We start from the raw sequence: 21,108 nt of genomic DNA, 5'->3' as shown, positions 1-21,108 counted from the left end.
CCTTAGTAATGCTGGTCCTTAATGACTAAAACTGTAAAGGGGACATACAACGTTACCAAAACCCTCTCAGATGAGGTTTTAAAAAGTGATTGGTTTATGTCAAATGATCCTGTGTGAAATACGAAAGAGAAAACATGTTTACCTTTTATCATATGATCCGTCAGTGGATTAAAACACGCCACCTTAAAAGTTTACTGTATATGTATGTTAGTCACGTTACCTAGTACTTAAGATAAATATTGGCAAAGTAGTAATGGTCTAATATTTTTCAGCAAATTGAACTCAAAGTCGTCGATTTATAAAGTGTGAAGTGGTTATCGATATCAATTACCGATCATAATAAAGTTGTTAACTCCATAACGAGGCACCAGGTAAAGATCGACCGACCAATTAACTAATCAACTAATTAGCGGCGCGCGCTACCCATATCGTCTTGTGCTTTGGTAATTAGTTCCCAAGCGTGTTAATTGTTACCAGAAGGTGAGCAGTGGTCAGTTTAACAGGTATCTTGATAACCATAATGATGTAAGTAAGATTCACATCCTCATGATGAGAGTATTATCAAACAGCTGAGTAAAATGTGCTTCACGTTTAACATATATACCACAAGGCTCAACACTTAGACATCACATTTAAGTTAACCTTCTAAAGAGATATATTTAGTGGATTTTCTGATTCTTCAAAGTACCAGACATTTACGGTGTATAGCTGAGAAACCGAGACAGTAACAGTTTCACAGCGAGCTGACGAAAAGGTTTGATTCAAACAGTTCATACAATATCATAAACGCTATTTCTCACATTTTAAATGACATAGGTTAATTGTATAATCCAAATTGTAAGTATCGAAATGTTCAAAATATTTTATTTAATAAGAACCAATTTTTTTTGGGTAAAAATAATCAAATTAGTATTTCGGTACAGAGTTATGGTTCCTTTGTGAATTTTAAAACTATAAATGAATCTCAAGGCGACAGCTTGCAATGCTCATTCCCGAAACGGGTGTTGTATTTGACAGGCCCCGCCCCCGTACTACATGTATGTTCAGTGGAAGGCATGTCGATTGCCTCAAACTGTCAGAGCCTCTCAGACACTTGAACCACATATAACAACTTTATAACATTAGTTCGTTCGTGTAGACCGGCGTGGGTCCTTATGTCATATACTAAGTCTTAGAGAAGATGTCAATCCGACTTTTTATATTGTATTGTCACACATTGTTAAGACACTAACAGATGAATTAATTCCATGTACATAACCTGATCTCTGACCCCAAGCTCAGACTTCCCCTCGCGTATCATTTAATTTAATCATTCTAACGGAAGGTAAGCACAGATGTGTAGACGTTATTTAGCACTTCTGGTGTCACTAGTGATACATCACTAACACAGTAAGCATACGTACCTAGGCGTAGAAGGAGAAACACACAAAAAGTGTCAACCCGGCAAACACTCTCAGTTGTTAGGGTGAAATAATTCTAAGTTATTAAGTGTTGATTTAAAAAGGAGAGTTTTAAGTTTACATATCATGATGATTTTTACTTCTGTTACAGATGAGTTCTCCTTTGACCTTTACCCCGTGTCGCAGCCTTGACTTTGATGCTGATGAGGTCAAATCCCTGATGACCCCGGAAGTAAAGAAGGACCTCCGTCAACTCTTTGATGATGAGGACTCGGGACTTGGAATGGATGATGAGATGGTAAGTGTCAAATGAATATTTCAACGATAGCAAAGATACTTTATTTAACATCAATGGCATACGATAATTAATGGGAATTTTGTATAATATGTAGACGTATAATCTATTTCTAATGTAACATTATTTATATATTCAGCTCGCTCCAGAAAACGGCAGATCGGATGAGTTATCATTTAATTTGACTGCGATCCTGAACTTGACAGACTTCAGCAAAGAAAAGGTACGTAGCGCCTGGGATACATGACTGTAAAATCAATGGTATACATGTTTGGACATTAATGCTGTAATTAACATGCAAATTCCCCCTCATTTTTTTTTTGAAGAGTGTCAATCTTTCTGAGTGCTATATATTTCAGTTCTGTTTCTCACACAAACATTTAACGATATAAAATATGGCACAAGGGAGCTATAGAAGGAGTCTCCGACGCCGGAAGTAGAAACAGCGCCATTAGCAGAAGGCGGGGTAAAAGCCGACTCAAAATCTACATATACTTAAGTCTTTTGGTGTTTATATACGTGGCAATAAAACACTTCCATAGATGAATACTTTAATGTTGCTAGTTTTGATTTCCAGTTACAGATAAGAAATAATAATTTACACCAACAAGGTTCGGGTTCCACACGATCTCTATTCACGGGCAAGCGTCAACGAAATGAAGATGACGATTCTCCAACTCCATCCTCCAAGTTACAGAGGAGGGGCGAGGCTGTGTTCAGGAGGACATTGTCTTTTGGGGTGAGTTTGAAAAATCCTATCAACTAAACTACAATGCGTAAAATTCGAAAAGGCATTTTCTCTTACGGACAAATATCGTATTTGGAAATGAATCAATGTCAACCGTATGCTATTATTATTGTAGTTTGGAATGTGCAAATGATTTTTTTGAATTTGAATTTGAATAATTTTTAGGACTGGTCTATGACGTCACCAGAGATTAGAGCCAATGACGTGAAGGCTGTTGTTAACCGTTTGGTAGAGGAGGAGGATTTGGTAGGGGACGGGACTGACACGTTTTGTCTGCCGACCATCAAGGGCAGACACCGGGACCTCAAATCCATCTCGGCGAATACGGTAAGGAGATGCATACAGGAATTTTAAAATTTAATTTAAAACACAAATACTCGCTGCCTGGTCCCTAGTTCACAATTCTTGTATCTGTATATATATACACACATGCTTTTGTGATTGCGCACTCTGAAAAGTGAATACACACGCGTCTTTATATAATTGCCTTTGACTAGAATCTCTCACAGATTAATACAAGCGTCTAGATTAAATATAGGTCCCCTTGTTTCCTACCGTCCTTGGGATCCAAGTGTTCCGCCTTCTATGGACAGGACATTTATTTGTCAAGGACATTATATTTGATGAAAGCAAAGAAGTTCGACGATTAGCACGGATAATTTTGTTCTTCTTTTCACCAAATATTGTACTGATAATAAATATTGTACTGATAATCAGTTGATAGCTCGCGTAGAAGCGACACAAATTAAATGAGCAATCTATATATTATAAAAGGAGGTGTTTCTTCGAATTCCCTCATGTCATACTATTGTGTTCTTATTACCAATTTAATGCTTAAAAACAAGAAAAGAAAACAATAACAGAAATACAGAAAATCAGTGGAAACAAATATCAAAGGATTCAGTTCATTTGAAATTTGAAATGGTATTTGTTGTTTTGTAAGTTTTGTCTTATTGTTTTCCCAGATGGTTAATGTGTTGACTGGACGGTATGATGACGTCATCGGGAGTTACCACGTCATTGACTGCAGATACCCGTACGAGTTCAATGGAGGTCATATGAAGGTCAGTATCGAATAGCGTGCATCAGTGACAATAGACCAGGAAATGATGATGTGATTGCCATTGTGCATCAACGACAATAAACTATATTAAGAAATCCTCATATTTACATTCATGCATGATTTTTTTTGTATGGTTGTTATAACGAACCCTTTCTTTTTTCAGCACGCGGAGAACAAGTACACACGTGACCAGGTGCAGCAGCTTCTCCAGGAGAGACGGTGTTATGACGTCACCGGAAAGAGAAACATCCTCATCTTCCACTGTGAATTTTCCTCGGAGAGGGGACCCAAAATGTAAGTTTTTTTTATCACCTGTTAAAATTAAAGTAGGCAGACACATGTGGAGCTTGTGTAAGTCTAGGGGTCGTATTTTTATGAGTATAATTTCAACTAACGCCGAGAATTCGAGTTTTACCTAACGTAGTTTGATTTCTTCTCGTTCTTGTGTTTACATTAATGTGGAATACATTTTTCTTACTAGGATGCGTTTCTTGAGGACACAGGACCGTGCCCAGAACGAGGCTAACTACCCGACCTTGACCTACCCCGAGGTGTACCTCTTGGACGGCGGATATAAGGCGTTCTACCACACAGACGAGGTAATTAATTGATCAGTTACAGTTAAAAGAAACATAAATGGAATTATGCTTCATAGAGCGCGCGTCTTTGTCTATAAACTCCATGGTTATCTACAATCTTATACCAGAAGCTTCGTGAAAGCAACAGTTGTTTTTATTTTTTTTCTGTACTATAATAAATATATTTTGTCTTTGAAAAATCTTCATACCACTAGGAAGAAAGTGATATTTATTTGTGAGCAATAAAACTCGTTGGGTTAAAGTAACAAGTATACTATTTGATATTCCACAGACTTTGTGCCACCCCATGGAGTACAAACCAATGCTGCATCAAGGCCACTCTGACGAATTACGTCACTTCCGGGCACGATCCAAATCATGGACATCAGGTGATAAACAGAAGAAAACAGCATCCCGACTCCGGTTTTAATCGGTACAAACACGAAATCTCTGCAGGTTTCACGGCGTGCGAAACACTAGGCTTGATTGTCAATAGTGAAAGACGAGGGTTAGATACGAATCATGTGCATTGACTCCAATCATGAACATTGAGAAAAAGAAAACGGAAACGGAAAAGACGTCTTAAATTAAAGCTGAAGAATTAGGAATCGAAACAACAGCACCCGCTGACCAAGTGTTAACGGCCCTGTTGTGAACTTTTCCTGTTTATGTTTAACACATGATTTTGTTATGGAATGATTAATGATCTCGTGCGGATAAATGGGAAACATGAGATACATCTGAAGATGTAACTAGAAGTGCTAGGTACCCAATAGTGCTATGTAACATTGTATGATACTGTGTGTGTTATTGTGTTTTCACTTGTAATTGCTATCGTATCGTGTAGTATGAATAAATAAATATTGTAATGAAAACATTTTCTTTGTTGTTATTTTCATACGTGCAGCCAGGATGTTACAGTTAAAAGGAGGCCGTAGCAATGAGTTATCTACTCCATATACAGTTTACAAGTCGTCCCTCGATAAGATTTTGTTAGAAATAGCAGTTAAAACCCTTTTTTAAAACAGGCTTAAATTCATAGGGGTCAACTCCGAAGTCTCCAATACCTCAAAAAAATATTATAATACACAGGCAATTAGAAAAATGTCAATGTGGCTATGACTTACATTAATATGTCTTCTAGATTCAAGGAGTCGCTTCTGATATGATGCTCGTTTAGATGAACAGAAATCCTGTAAGCAAATAAAATGGATACAGAAAAACACAACACAATGTTCATCATAACATATATCATTTACCGAACCCATACCTCTCATAAATGTAAGTAGCTTGAATTACATCTCCCAGCCTTCAGGAGTGTATTTTTATTTTACCTTTTATGGTATAAACCCGATACCTCTAAAGAATCAGAACATTCTTCTCTCCACCCCTATCTGTCATTAGAATATTGACTTCATACTATAGTCTCACTAATTGTGTCTCTTTCTTACCGTTACCATCCTGATATGTCTACTACTTTGTTTTTCATGTATATGACCCCATAACCTACAAACATTAATCTTATTGTTTCCCTGTTGCTCACATACCAAAATTAGTTTATTCTATATCAATTGACCATAACACTGATACCATAGTGTTGTAATTATAGCATGTGCACTATTTCTCAAAACTTGATGTTATAGAAAAACACAATTTGAATTATTGTAAATCTTTCATTGATGTTACCTGATATAAAAAAGTATTATTGAAATGGAAGAATCGCTGCATTATATAAATGCAAAACTTTAAGAAACAGCGGTTTTATATTTTAGGAAAATATCATTCAATGATGAATATTCGTGCCATTGAGTTCTATATGGTGTTTACTGTTATCTGTTATTCTCACCTCCTAACACTTAAACTGTATATGTTTGTTTCAGAATTATAAAGAATTGAATTAGTTTGACCACGGACTTAGATAACAGGGATTGGCAACACCACTCTCGTCTAGCGTATGTATTGTCCACCTCTTGTATTTGTGCATCGAACCGTGACGACTTGTAACCCTCTCGCTGAAGCCAATTTACCTGTACTGCGCTTGCGTGTGACCTAACAGACAAGTTTCCGGTATCGATAACCACGTTGTTTACCTAGGTGATGAGAGACCGAGAATGTGACACTGATTTGACAGATCAGTACACAGTGTAACAACCATGACTAAAACAATAGAAAACGAATGCATACACGTGATGATGTCGCAAGCATATCTGTTCATGTCAAGCAGCATCAGGTAAGTATCTGATCGGATGATACATCATTGTCAAATATGACTGACTTTTTATCCCGTGAAAGTTATTTAGATTTAGACTTTTTAATGAAAGAATTTACTGATAATGAACGTAAAACTTAATATTTCGGAGGTGATAAAAGACGTCTTTGGATATAGGCAGCTAGCTATATTTCGAGGGCATACACAGCACGCTAGAAGCACAGGGGTTCGTTACAAATGTCTAATACACATGTACATATACTATACTGATATAGGTCACAGCACATGTATGTTTATGAAGACCGTGACCTATATCAGTATCAAAACGGTATGTGTATTTTGTAACGAAACCCCTGTGGGGGAAGTGACTTAAAGGGTTAACTTTTAACAATAACTTTGTCCTATTACCTCATTTTAAATTTAAACCATTTATAAGAAAAATACAGAAACATCAGCTGACCTTTTGCCTTTGCGTGTTATTCTCGAAATTTTGAGATAGGTCATTCAATATATGTACCTAAACAATAGAACACTTTTATAAGTTTATATTTCTAGGCAACAATCAAAGGCATTTTTCAAACCTGAATTCATCCATCTTGGCTCCACGTACATGTATATCCTTTGTCTTCATTGATATAGTTTATACAGAAATATATTCACGATTTCTGCGACATGATTTTAGTTAAACATCACAGCAAGTTACATGACAGCCCGGAGCTAATTTTAATGAATTCATTGAATTAAATGTCAATCATTAGCAAGTATATGTATATCATATACATATTTTGGTGCAACTTATTCGAAATTACTCCACATGGTGCATTTTCCCAGCTCCTTTTTTTTTTTTGTATTCTGCGTTAAAAAATGTGACATAAACTTTTGTCCCAGCACTATGAACCAGGCTTAAAATAAAAATGTTTGTCTGAACCAGACTTTACCAAAAATGGACAAAATAGTTCATTGAAATTTTGAATTTCATTTAATCATGTTTCAATTCAGCATTTTGTCAATATTTAATGACTATTGAGAAATGATTGACTCCATAAAATGAGCATTGATTCTGCGAAAGGACATGTCTATTTGATATTTAATGTCTTTGCTGTAACCAAAATATTACACATTGTAGTATAATTTTTCTGGTTCCAGAAACTATATAGCAAGTCCAAGGTATTCAAATAATTAGGCACCAGTATGATTTAAATTTGAATTCCATCTTTTTCAGCTAACCAAAATGAAACTTGCTGTTCCAGGGACAGCTCCAGCACCAGTGTTCCTGTTGACAGCACCACTAGCTCAGATCTGTTGTTCTTCAGGTACCAAGCCCACTCGTTAAAGCTATTATGCTGTCAGCAACAATTTTCAGCATCACTTAAATCATTAATATATTCCTAAAAGATTGATTATATTCAACTTCTTTGAAAGAAGTGCTTAAGCTTTTTGTGACTTTACTCCAAAGAACTCTTGTTTGGTAACTTTTTATTTTTGTGTTTTGTGCCCTGAAGTAAGTGACTGGATGTTTTTTCATGACTTTCCATGCACACATTAAATGTACATTGTACTTATTGTGTGTTTACAACTGAATAAAAACTTGAAAATGAAAATATAACTGTTTTTTATTACTCACAGGTGACATATATGTAACAAGCATGAGTGGTGATATACAAATTGTATTATAATTCAATGTTAACTCTGATAAAAATGAACTGCATGGTTATTTGATTTAAAAAATCATTCTTCTGGTGTGGAATTTTGTATTAAACTTGTAAGGCTTTGAAGCATATTAATTTGCATACATCCGATGAAACACTCTTCTGCTGTTGATTTGTGTTAAGGTTTTGACAGTCTGGACCCTTTCTTCTTCTTTGGCATGCTGAAATTAGAAAAGATACATCAATCAAGTCAGATGGACAAAATCCATGTCAAATTTGGGAATCAAACCACAGCTGTCCTGTTCAATATCTGCCAATAGGCTGGTATATTTTGATTTGAAAATGTCCACCCCTGTGTGGAAGTGGGATGTACCATGTAACGACTAGTTATATGTACATGATAATATACCAGATTGTAGTTATGTAAACAAATTATTACATAGTTATGATCAATTACCGAGAATTACATGCATTCATGAACCCACCCGCGATCAGTAATCTAAGGCAAAATGGCGGCCATTATTAAAATACACTGATTAGCAACTGATTTCAAAATACAAATACTACAAAATCAGAGATATGGGTTCACTTAAAAAACACCCGAAGCAATAGAAAACATATAAATAAACAATTTGGTTTAGTCCGTATGTCAAAATAATCTATTTATTAGCAAGTTAAGTAGATCTCGATGGAGGGTAAAATGCAAGACGATGAAGGAAGTGAAATCACACGCTATTGCATCACGATGAATTTTGGTCTTTATTCAGAGCCTTAAAAATACACTTTCTAGATCGTCAGTGCGATCGAAATCGTTTTGTGTACATGATAATATACCAGATTGTAGTTATGTAAACAAATTATTACATAGTTATGATCAATTACCGAGAATTACATGCATTCATGAACCCACCCGCGATCAGTAATCTAAGGCAAAATGGCGGCCATTATTAAAATACACTGATTAGCAACTGATTTCAAAATACAAATACTACAAAATCAGAGATATGGGTTCACTTAAAAAACACCCGAAGCAATAGAAAACATATAAATAAACAATTTGGTTTAGTCCGTATGTCAAAATAATCTATTTATTAGCAAGTTAAGTAGATCTCGATGGAGGGTAAAATGCAAGACGATGAAGGAAGTGAAATCACACGCTATTGCATCACGATGAATTTTGGTCTTTATTCAGAGCCTTAAAAATACACTTTCTAGATCGTCAGTGCGATCGAAATCGTTTTGTGTACATGATAATATACCAGATTGTAGTTATGTAAACAAATTATTACATAGTTATGATCAATTACCGAGAATTACATGCATTCATGAACCCACCCGCGATCAGTAATCTAAGGCAAAATGGCGGCCATTATTAAAATACACTGATTAGCAACTGATTTCAAAATACAAATACTACAAAATCAGAGATATGGGTTCACTTAAAAAACACCCGAAGCAATAGAAAACATATAAATAAACAATTTGGTTTAGTCCGTATGTCAAAATAATCTATTTATTAGCAAGTTAAGTAGATCTCGATGGAGGGTAAAATGCAAGACGATGAAGGAAGTGAAATCACACGCTATTGCATCACGATGAATTTTGGTCTTTATTCAGAGCCTTAAAAATACACTTTCTAGATCGTCAGTGCGATCGAAATCGTTTTGTGTACATGATAATATACCAGATTGTAGTTATGTAAACAAATTATTACATAGTTATGATCAATTACCGAGAATTACATGCATTCATGAACCCACCCGCGATCAGTAATCTAAGGCAAAATGGCGGCCATTATTAAAATACACTGATTAGCAACTGATTTCAAAATACAAATACTACAAAATCAGAGATATGGGTTCACTTAAAAAACACCCGAAGCAATAGAAAACATATAAATAAACAATTTGGTTTAGTCCGTATGTCAAAATAATCTATTTATTAGCAAGTTAAGTAGATCTCGATGGAGGGTAAAATGCAAGACGATGAAGGAAGTGAAATCACACGCTATTGCATCACGATGAATTTTGGTCTTTATTCAGAGCCTTAAAAATACACTTTCTAGATCGTCAGTGCGATCGAAATCGTTTTGTGTACATGATAATATACCAGATTGTAGTTATGTAAACAAATTATTACATAGTTATGATCAATTACCGAGAATTACATGCATTCATGAACCCACCCGCGATCAGTAATCTAAGGCAAAATGGCGGCCATTATTAAAATACACTGATTAGCAACTGATTTCAAAATACAAATACTACAAAATCAGAGATATGGGTTCACTTAAAAAACACCCGAAGCAATAGAAAACATATAAATAAACAATTTGGTTTAGTCCGTATGTCAAAATAATCTATTTATTAGCAAGTAAAGTAGATCTCGATGGCGGGTGTGAAGCCATAAAATAATTCAAGTTGGCAACGCTGTATGTTTACTATAAACTTTCGCATTCTGCGACATTTCTCTGGTATTCGACAAAACAAACATAATCATATTTAAACATAAGTTTAGCAAAGATCACTTACTTTGAAATCCGGACAATGTAACGGTAGAGATAGCCCAAAATATGTTACTTCTGAACGGCAATCAATTTCTTCGATGTTTGAAGCGGCAGGTTTTTTCCCCGAATCACGTAAATTCTCACGCTTTCTCGTAGTTTCTCGCAACATCAAGTGCACGGCACATATTTCCTATGCCGAAGAGGCAGTTGCCTTTCCCTCTATTCTAATTCCGTGGTTTGACCTTGTTGACCTGTCAGTGGTGTCTCTATGTGTTTCTGACACATTCTCACTACGTGTCCCTGTTTACATAAGTAACAACGTTTTGAAAGCCTAGCAATGATTAACTTCTGTTGATTCTCTCCCCTTATTATACATATAACTGTTTGTCTGTTTGTACCATTTTTAAAATGAAAGCGTGATTTTTACTTAATTGCACATTTTTCAATCTAAAAAGTAATTTCCTAAACGCTCCGTTATAATTGTAAACTTCTTTTTCATACCGTCTTATATTTCTGTATTGTTTTACCCCATCCCATACCCTTACGACTTCCACGCTAGTTTGACAAAACTACAACCTTTATTTTCCCCCTTTCTGGATCTTTGTAGTTTCTATATTCCTTTATGTCCCTAATCCATGTTTTAAACAATAGAGGTTCCCCAGAAAAGGGCCTAATTACCTGTGTTATCCCCTGAACCTCTAGTATAGAAAATCTCCTAGTCAATTGTATATTAAGTTCATGAAATAATGGTACTAGATCAACATTTGCCATTTTGAGAGCTACTTAGGGTCAAAATAAAACTCAAATCACCTACCGTTTTGTTTTTGTTGCTGCGTTGTGTCTCGTTCGAATCCATGGTCACTGGCACCAAATCAGCTCATGTAACAAAACACGAATGACAAGGGTTGATGGTTGGTTAGAAGTTTATTCTGGTAACCTCAAGTGTTAGGATCGGTCTCTGTTGTGTGTAGCTGTACTCTATTTAGTGCAGTCTCTAGCCGTCCCTAGCATTTCTAGCCTCTTCTCTAGCCGTCCCTTGCTCTTCTAACCTCTTCTCTCGCCGTCCCTTGCTCTTCTAACCTCTTCTCTAGCCATCCATTGCTCTTCTAACCTCTTCTCTAGCCGTCACTTGCTCTTCTAACCTCTTCTCTATCCGTCTCTAGCTCTTCTAACCTATTATCTAGCCGTCCCTTGCTCTTTTAACCTCTTCTCTAGCCGTCCCTTCCTCTTCTTACCTCTTCTCTAGCCGTCCCTTGCTCTTCTAACATTATCTCCATTCTAGGTTATATTTATACCCCATTATAATCAATTGGTACGTGCTTAGCTGGTCTGTTGAGACTTAAGATCATATCTATGTAATCTTGGATTCACTCCATGTTACTAGGATGCCTCCAGCCCTTATCTATCATAAGGTCCATAAACCCCTCATAATCAATTGGTACGTGCTTAGCTGGTCAGTTGAGACTTTAAGATCATATCTATGTAATCCTGGATTTACTTAGCTATTCCCTAGATATACGTAACCAATTACACACTATCGAAACACTGACTGTGTCACACGTCCTTCACTAAGTGATGTATTTATGTTTCACCTCAGCATGACCCGGTCTCACACGGGATTATTCACAAATAAGAATGACCATGAACCCGATTTGAACTGACGATTAGCTACAATTTGGTGCTTTTCGAGTAGTCAAAACGTATTGCCTTGTATGATTAAGTTACTTTATGTGAAACAAATAGAGGGAAAACGTTTTAAATGATTTTGCATATAAATGTGTGCTGTCAACATTGACTTTTACTATTGTATATTTTGTTTTACATTTACTATTAACTTTTTGGAAAGTGAAAAAAAGATCTCTTAGAGGAAAATCATCTGAACCCGAGACTTATTTTTTCCCACAAGGCTTTACCTTCGAGGGATAATACGGGCTAGGGTAAGAAAATTGTCATATAAATAAATCATAATATACATCCCGCAGTACATAGTTTAGAACTGTATGTCAAATTTATCAGAAATAACACTAATCGAGTGTAAAAGAGGCGTGTTTCCCCTGAAATTTGATGAACCGGGAGTAAAACAGAAATGGTGCGTTGCAGGCGGATATGGCTAGTGAGTGCGAACATGAGTCGGTCCGGGACGTGGCCTGTGTACAGCTAACAAAAGCACAAGCATGTGTAACAAAATGGGCTGAAATCGACCTATCATTTAATGTTACTGTGGTTCCGTTGTAGAATTGAAATGTTCGAATAATGCGATTAATAATCGACATATATATGTTCCATCCTCGAACTTCCATGTTCTCTACATCCTTGCAATATGTCACGACGAAATCGAAGGCACGCTGTTACCTATTTGATTGGTTTCGGGTTAAAAAATCTGACCAATCGCTATAGGTTATTACAGAGGAGCGACTTCATAGCCCGTCAATTGAACTATCATGCTGCCGCGCGATTTTTTTGATATACATCAATGGATCAAACTATCCACAAGGTGACGCACATTCAGCCATCGATTTCGTCATTACATATTCCGTGGGTGCAGAGAACGTAAGTGAGCACAACCCCTTGAATTTTGGGTATATAGTGATGACTTTCACTCCATTGTTTTCTAGGCAACGTTGTGATAACCCTTACTGCATGCTTATCTGTATGGGTATCAGTAACGTACTGATTCAAGTAGTTGTCTGGTAACAGCAGAAGGATTAACGAAGTGATGATAGAAAGGCTGGGTGTCAAATGTCGAACTTCAGTTCTTTTCGTCAGCTTCCGTTGCTGAGATCGAGGGACCGTTTGTTTGTCGGGTTCCTTTGATCGTTTGTTTGTCAGTTTCCGTTGATGAGATAGAGGGGCCGTTTGTTTGGTGGGTTCCGGTGATGAGATAGAGGGACCGTTTGTTTGTCGGGTTCCGTTGATCGTTTGTTTGTCGGTTTCCGTTGATGAGATAGAGGGACCGTTTGTTAGCGGTTTCCGTTGATGAGATAGAGGGACCGTTTGTTTGTCGGTTTCCGTTGATAAGATAGAGGGACCGTTTGTTTGCAAACACGTTGTTTGCAAAGTTTGTTCTTTTTGAAATTTCATGTTTAAAATAATGAGAAAAACACACTGTATATCTTTATATTAATATATTAATGTATTTCTTTATATTAAAAATGCATCTTTCAATTAAAAAAATAACATCTATACAAAAAACAAAAGTCAATATTGAAATGTATAGCATAATAAATTAAAGGCCCGTATATTAAATTTGTGTTCAAACGCATTTGAAATGGATTACAAATCTAACTTGGCGAGCAGTATTGACAATTCCGGTCAAAAATCGTCCTTGCTATATTTACAATGTAATAAGAGTAAGACGATGTATATTCGCTGTAGATAACCCTACACTGAACAATGCCAGTTACCGGTACAGGTACTTGACTCGATGTCGCACACCAACAAAGTGGTATATCTCGAACATAAGCCATAGGGACACTGTATTTATGTATAAGTACACGTAGTGGCCTCGCTCAAATCAGTGAGAAATTTTTCTATAGGGTTCGGGGATACTAATCGATTCAAGTTCACTTGGGGGAGAAAATGTTTGCCTTTCATCTCAACAATGATCAAGTCTTAGGTTTATTATCTGCGTGATGCTATCAATACGTACATCTTATCATGTCGACTGTCAGTAACATCTGGTGCAAACGTGTCTACACTCCGATTCAATAGTCTGAATCCGCAAATAATAGCACATACACTATGGTAAGTTTGTTCACGTTAATTATTATTTGAAGAAAGAGAATGTGACCGTATGGTACATCCGGTTGAATACTGTATTCGCATAAGCAGTCACGTTTTTCCGACTGGCAAAGTTCCAAAACTGCTCCTTTATCAGGGTCGTGGAAATAATGTTCACTTTCCCCAGGACTCCATTTAGGAGCTTAGACATATCCGGGATATTAATTTCCGCGAGACTTGTGTCGCGGAGGACCACACTGGCGGCAAACAGGACGACGGAGATGATAGTTCCGGTCGCCATACACATTATCGTTATCAGAGCCATACATATGAGCAGGAAGCCGAACATTGACATGACGACCATACTAGATACCAAAATGAAAATGAGTATAGGGTACATGCTGGAAATGTGCACGTAAATCTCTCTCAAAAAAAGATAGTCTAGTCCACGGCCTCCTCGTAATATGCTGATGGTATATTTCGCAGGATATTTCTTTTGGACAATGGAATGGCTTATGCTCGAATTATTGTCGTCAGTAACGTAGAAGCATTTTCAGATCTGTAAAATAAATGAGGAAAGTGATTAATACTAAGCGATACCAGCGTCTGTCATCACATACACATCACATGTAACCCGAGTAAGACTCATTCACACCTCCGATAATAATAATTAATAATTCGAGGTTCTTATATACCGCTTTATCACAACCTAGTTCGTAGGTCGTCTCAACGCGGTTCACAAATTATTATTCGTGGTTATAGGGCCTTTGCAACCATCCAATACCTTTCCAACTCACTGGGGAGCATACAGCCGGAGCTGCCATTTCGGCTAGCATTCAACAATTCTAGCACTGCCCAACCACGTACTCATTTACAGCTGAGTAGACTGGAACAAGCGGAGTATCTTGCTCAAAGATACAACACAGTGCCGTGCCGTGACTCGAACTTGCAACCCTTCGGTCACGAGCCCGGCGTCCTACCACTATAGACTACCGTGCCTCCATACAACTTTCATCATATTCAGATTCTTTATTCCTTGTGATTTACAAGATGTCTGAGAGAAGACATAACATACAGTATGATAGTACAACATTACATAATGTTTTTCATTTACATCATGAAAAGTAGCCTTACATCTACATGCACTATGATCTTACTTCATATTATACAATGATAGACATAATATTATTATTCATATTATTATTGAAATGGAATATCAGAGAAAGTGTTTTTCTCCTGCCCACACAACTCCAACAACCCAGGTGGAGTGGTATCTGTGCTGTGGCATTCAAGTGAGGTGGCACTATAAATCAAATGATACCGTTGGAAGTACGGTCCCACTACAAACAGAACACAATACATATCCAGCACACACGCAGACATACACGCATAGGGAGATATTAGCCAGGTGGTTTAGGTAACTACATCCTCGAGGATGAGGTAACTAGTGGTTAGTGCCTTATCGGCAGCTCCTGCGAATTCCTCAAACTTTTATTGATTAATGTATGTACTGTAAAGCGCTTTATAGTGGCTTATGTTAGCTAGATAGGGCGCTATATCAAATGTTGTATATTTATTTACATGATAATATAGCACATCACAAATTAATATCACACATCGTAACCGAACAGTTTTATATATTAAATGTTGTATATTTAAGCATTGAACTGTTTTTGTATGGTATTTATGATCTGTTTGAATGACACAGCTTTGCAAGCAAACAACATAATGCAGCGCGCATTAAGATTTGTTTGCTTGCAAAGCTGTGTCTGTGTATGAAAGACTCATATCAACCTCAGACTTTGTCCCGTGACGGTCGATATTACATCTCAGGTTTATAATTTTATAAACAACTTTACGTGGACATTACCTTATATACAAACGTACCTTTGTTCCACAATATCACACGTGTTGGTTATATCACGGAATTAGATCTAATTCCGTGGTTATATATAGCACAGTTTCTCCATAAATGCATTTGAAGATTTCTTCAGTCGATTAGTCAGTGACGTCCATCCCGCAGGAGTACTATGGTGATGTAACTGGTATGGCCTGTCGATTGATAGGTTTTACGTCCGCTTCACTACCGCGTATTTCGGTTATCCACCAGATGTAACCTCAGTAAGGGTACTGGTTATATAAGACCCGATCGAACGGCCATGGGAGTTTAGTCTCACATTTCTAAAATACCTTATCTCACCTTGCATACATTTCTATTTTATAGTTTACCTGTAATTAAATCCTATTGTTCTCTGACTGATACAAAATCTCACCTAGCATACACCCAACACCTTACCTGTATATAGGAAAATACCAAATGTATGCTAGGTGAGACGACACTCCATGGGGTCAAGAGTGGACATATCAAGTACACACTCTAGGTACACTGGCTGATGGCCATGTGTGTGTTTACCGTTATCGACATATTCACACGAAACGTCCATGTAATGTCTACGTGTGATAAAGGATGATAAATACCTGGTTAGTAGTCTCGCCATATATTTATATTGTCTTTGGTCTCAATTCCATTACTGTGTCTGTTATGGGAGGAAAATTCCGATGTGAGTGACATAAATTAAGGGACTGTAATAGTGAAGCGTTACCTTGAGCTGAAATATATGTTTACCATTAGCCTCATCACTATTCTATTACTGCTATATATTAACACGGACAGATTAATTCCGTGATATTAATACAGGTTTAATCTGTGTCCATAATCTGATGCTCTACTAATTAAACACAAACGGAATAGGATAGTTATGTAGATAAATCTGAAGCATATTAAACCACTACTATTTGATATATTCTTTAAGAGTAAGAAAGGTTCTAAAGATTTTTATAATATTATTATCGCTCCAGTGACACTGCCTACTGGAACCAGAAAATGGAATCAGGAGTATAATATAGATAAAGAGAATAGGACAAAGATATTTAAATTACCTTTTGTAGTCACGAAAAATTCAAAATGACATCGAATTATACACCGTATTTTAGTAACAAACACTTTTCTTTTAAAGTCAAATTAAGTCAAACTCCTTTATGTACCTTGTGTAATATGGAGCATGAAATTATAGTGCATGTAAAGAGGTGCAAGCTTTACTTCAGATATTTGAATCTCTGCTTGATATACTCCCGATTCCTTTTGCGTATAATAAGCAATCCTTCCTTTTTGGAATAATATCACAACACTCTAGCTATGTGGACAACGAAATTTTAATTCTTATAAAGCATTACATTTACAAGACTAGATGCCTAAGCAACTCTTTGAATCTGAATGCACTCATTAATGTCATCAAAGATAACTTCCTTGTTCAAAAACATATAAATAACAGCAAAAATGTCTACATTCAGAGGGAATTTGAACTTAACTGGAGGAAATGGAAACCTTTATTAGAATTATAGTTGTTTAACAATGAATACCTTTTTAACAATTGCTATTATCGCCAGGACCCTGACATAGACTTATTAGCTTGTTGAATAGGGTATTTAATTAGTGATGCACATGAAATAATATCTCCCAAATCCTCTCCCCCCTTCTCTCCCCCCACGCCCTCTATCTCTCTCTCTTTCTCTCTCATGTTGGTATAAACAATACAAAGAGTAAGCAAGCTATCTTTACTATACATGGTAGTGTTTCTATGTTGATGATGTACGAGTGTGTGGTGAGAGAGTGAAGAAACTACGAGATTTTGTTGTATATATGTCATTAAAAGATAAAAAGCATTTGTGTTCATCTGATGAGAATATGATGATGATTCGTTATGGACGATGATGATGATGATGAAATGTTATGTTGTAGATAAATGATAGTCAGTGATGATGGTGATAAATGATAGTCAGTGATGATGGTGATAAATGATAGTCAGTGATGATGATAATGATGATGATCAATATGTTATTGATGAGGACTTGAGATGATGGTATATGATCATAATGACAATCATACAATGTGGACGATGATGATGTATTGTTGATGAGGATGTAAGATGATGATGTATGATGATGACCATCATAAGTTGATGATAGTGTTTAATAAGGATGATGACAACGACAATATGTCGTTATCGATGATGATGACAGTGATGTGATGACGATGATGTAAGAGTAGGGTGTATGATGATATTCATATCTTATGGATGATGATGATGATGATGATGATGATGATGAAATCAGGTGAAGGATAATGACAGTGTTATTTTTAAACGTGTAGGTGTGTGTGTGAGAGAACGTGCTATTTTTGTATATGTAAAAAACACTTATGAAAACAAATCATTTTTTTTTTTTTATCTGAAGCATGTATCGGATTTAGGCCGGCGGGGTGGGGGAGGGTGCAAACTGCACCCTCCTCCTCTGTAAGCCCATCTGAATGCCCTCAGGGTAAACTGTCTGATACAGATCTGTCATCACACACGTATGATTTCGTTTACTGATAACTAAGATGATAATGTATATCCGGAGGCAGTTTTTACCGTGTATGCTTATAGAGGGGTACAGGTGTACGACGCCGGAAGTGAACTGGGGTATGGAGTAAGACGCCAGAAGTTGACCTTTGGACGAAGTAAGGCGCTGGAAAGGAGATACTTAATGAGACTCACATATTGTTGATACAAGATGCAATACTTTCCATGTCGCATATTAAAATATAAACATTAACAGGAAGTATTTTGCAATTAATCCGTGTGTCGTCCTCTGTAGCCAATCATGCGGCTGTTCAAATCAATTAATTTTATTCTGTAAAGCCTTACGGCTTATGAGATACACGACAATTAACATGCTACATGTAGTTACAATTTGTACAAAGTTATATACCTTATACCAAAAGACGTCATGCTTTTGATGACGCCGCGGTCATAGGGGTCCTATCGCCATTGAATGATATTCACCTCCTACAACCAGGGACTTAGACTATAGCATCCCGTGCTTCACCAAACAAAGTCTCTTTAGTTTTACGAAGAAACAGTCAAGTGGCCTGAACAATGCATATAGGAATTATAAGGACAGATTGTGTAATAATGACGAACCACTACTTATATCTACTGTTGGGGTACATGGTAATATATATATGTAGGTGTATATATATGTAGGTGTATATATATATATATGTATGTGTATATATATATATATGTATGTGTATATATGTTTATGTATGTGTATATATGTTTATGTATGTGTATATATGTTTATGTATGTGTATATATGTTTATGTATGTGTATATATGTATATGTATGTGTATATATATATGTATGCATATATATATATATGTATGTGTGTATATATATATATGCATATAGGCATATTATAGTCCTGCTACTAGTACATGTTTTGTTTTATCAAGCACAACTGTTTTAGACTTTTACAAAGACTGGTTAATAACATTGCATGTCTGAAGATAGTAAATAGTGTGATCGTTCTTATAACGTGTCTAATATGTGATTTTGGCTAGACACATTTTATATTCAAAGGTATATGTGTTGTGATTTTATGAATACTATGTGTTTGACACGAAAAAATCTGAACTTGAACTCTAATGTCGTAGTCTGATTTAAAACTTTAACTATGCGGGCAGGATTAGTATTATACGAGGAGATCTGGGAGTATACAGCAGCGCGAGTGTTTGCTGACACTTGTATAGGCCAGGATAGAGGGAATGTTAGTCCTGTTTAAGATAAGTGCAGTAATTCGACAGGTCTTTGATGGGAGAGAGATGATCGTCAAAAACCGCTGACGTGGTCACACATCGTCACTCGAGATATGTAAACAGTGACGTCATATCTTAACTCGAAGGTATCCAGACACCTGGTATGGTCCTACCATGTCCAGACACTGCTATATGTATAGATAACGACGCGGCCAAGGTACACTATCAAGGTATAACGATGTCAGCGACCTTCCTATTGTAAATATTTTATTATCTGTAAGTCTGGCCTTATTTCAATATTAATAATTTTGTTTGGACAGTATTAGCCTTGACTTATATGGTATAGGTCACCTGGTGCGTGTTTACATCAAGTTGAAAGGTGTCCCGTCACTGGGCCGTAAAAAGTCCGATGTTCAAAACGCTTATAAATCATCAATTATAAATCATCGTCTATCGTCGCCTCAGATTATTACATATTTTACCGGAGTAATAGTTTGTAACACTCTTTATCTTCATATCGTAATAAATACGTATATATATAAACGTATACACATATGTATATGGTCTTATTTTATCACCACCGTTTCTATGTTGCATTATCTCCCTTTTATACCACTGTTGTTGGTGAGGACACAACAACCAACTACAGTAAATGTGTCTGTGAGAGTGGCAGTGGTCCTATTATTAATCACTTTTTCTGTTATATCATATAATATCCATTTCAATAGTATTAAATGTTTAACTTAACTGGATGTTTTTCAAAAAAGACTAGTTGAAATATAACCTGTCGTACCATTTTGTTAATTCTAATTCCGTTAATAATTGTATAAATCCTACTGTTTTAACAATACGATATCTTGAAGTTTTTTCTAATGAAGACATGTTAAATGATATAATGTTTCTATATCCCCATAAGCATCTAGTAACGTATAAACTTGTTTATTTTAGTATGCTTAACCTTTTTGAAAATATGACTTTTTTATTTGTAGACAGGTTTTAGCATTAGAAATATGTTATGCAATACAGTAATATCTGCACAACACTTCACCATAACCAGTAACATCCTTAGTAAAGCTGGTCCTGAATGGCTAAAACTGTAAAGGGGCCATACAACACTTCACCATAACCAGTAACATCTTTAGTAATGCTGGTCCTTAATGACTAAAACTGTAAAGGGGCCACACAACACTTCACCATAACCAGTAACATCCTTAGTAAAGCTGGTCCTGAATGACTAAAACTGTAAAGGGGCCACACAACACTTCACCATAACCAGTAACATCCTTAGTAAAGCTGGTCCT

At 36.3% G+C, this 21,108-nt stretch overlaps 2 protein-coding genes and 1 long non-coding RNA gene across 3 annotated transcripts in view; all 3 read left to right on the top strand.

The window, feature by feature from the left end:
- Positions 1–716: 716 nt before the first annotated feature.
- LOC110462985 (M-phase inducer phosphatase-like) lies at positions 717–4,929 on the top strand. Its single transcript, XM_021517290.1, has 9 exons — positions 717–754; positions 1,552–1,698; positions 1,835–1,918; positions 2,273–2,434; positions 2,609–2,770; positions 3,409–3,507; positions 3,670–3,800; positions 3,988–4,105; positions 4,377–4,929. Exons 2-9 carry the CDS (start codon positions 1,552–1,554, stop codon positions 4,512–4,514), a joined length of 1,041 nt encoding a protein of 346 aa, XP_021372965.1. The 5' UTR covers positions 717–754; the 3' UTR covers positions 4,515–4,929.
- A 1,062-nt stretch (positions 4,930–5,991) lies between these two features.
- On the top strand, positions 5,992–7,607 carry LOC110462989. Its single transcript, XR_002464333.1, has 2 exons — positions 5,992–6,314; positions 7,516–7,607. It is a non-coding gene; the product is annotated as an uncharacterized LOC110462989 (long non-coding RNA).
- Positions 7,608–12,947: 5,340 nt separating this feature from the next.
- The window catches only part of LOC110462987 (M-phase inducer phosphatase-like), a 19,031-nt gene continuing 10,870 nt past the window's right edge, over positions 12,948–21,108 (top strand). The window contains exon 1 of the mRNA XM_021517293.1: positions 12,948–12,998. The gene's annotated coding sequence lies outside the window, so the exon portion shown is untranslated. The remainder of the gene's footprint in view (positions 12,999–21,108) is intronic.

The sequence above is a fragment of the Mizuhopecten yessoensis genome, unplaced genomic scaffold (genome assembly GCF_002113885.1).
Source record: "Mizuhopecten yessoensis strain PY_sf001 unplaced genomic scaffold, ASM211388v2 scaffold10849, whole genome shotgun sequence".
Lineage (NCBI taxonomy): Eukaryota > Metazoa > Mollusca > Bivalvia > Pectinida > Pectinidae > Mizuhopecten > Mizuhopecten yessoensis.
Note: the sequence above shows the minus strand (reverse complement) of the source record. Positions and strands in the feature narration are given on the sequence as shown.

What these genes read in the sequence shown, in the direction of transcription:
- LOC110462985 (XM_021517290.1), top strand. Translation starts at nt 1,552, where the DNA reads ATGAGTTCTCCTTTGACCTTTACCCCGTGTCGCAGCCTTGACTTTGAT. An exon ending in TTGGAATGGATGATGAGATG is followed by an intron (nt 1,699 to 1,834) that starts GTAAGTGTCAAA and finishes TTATATATTCAG; the next exon opens with CTCGCTCCAGAAAACGGCAG. An exon ending in GGAGGACATTGTCTTTTGGG is followed by an intron (nt 2,435 to 2,608) that starts GTGAGTTTGAAA and finishes AATAATTTTTAG; the next exon opens with GACTGGTCTATGACGTCACC.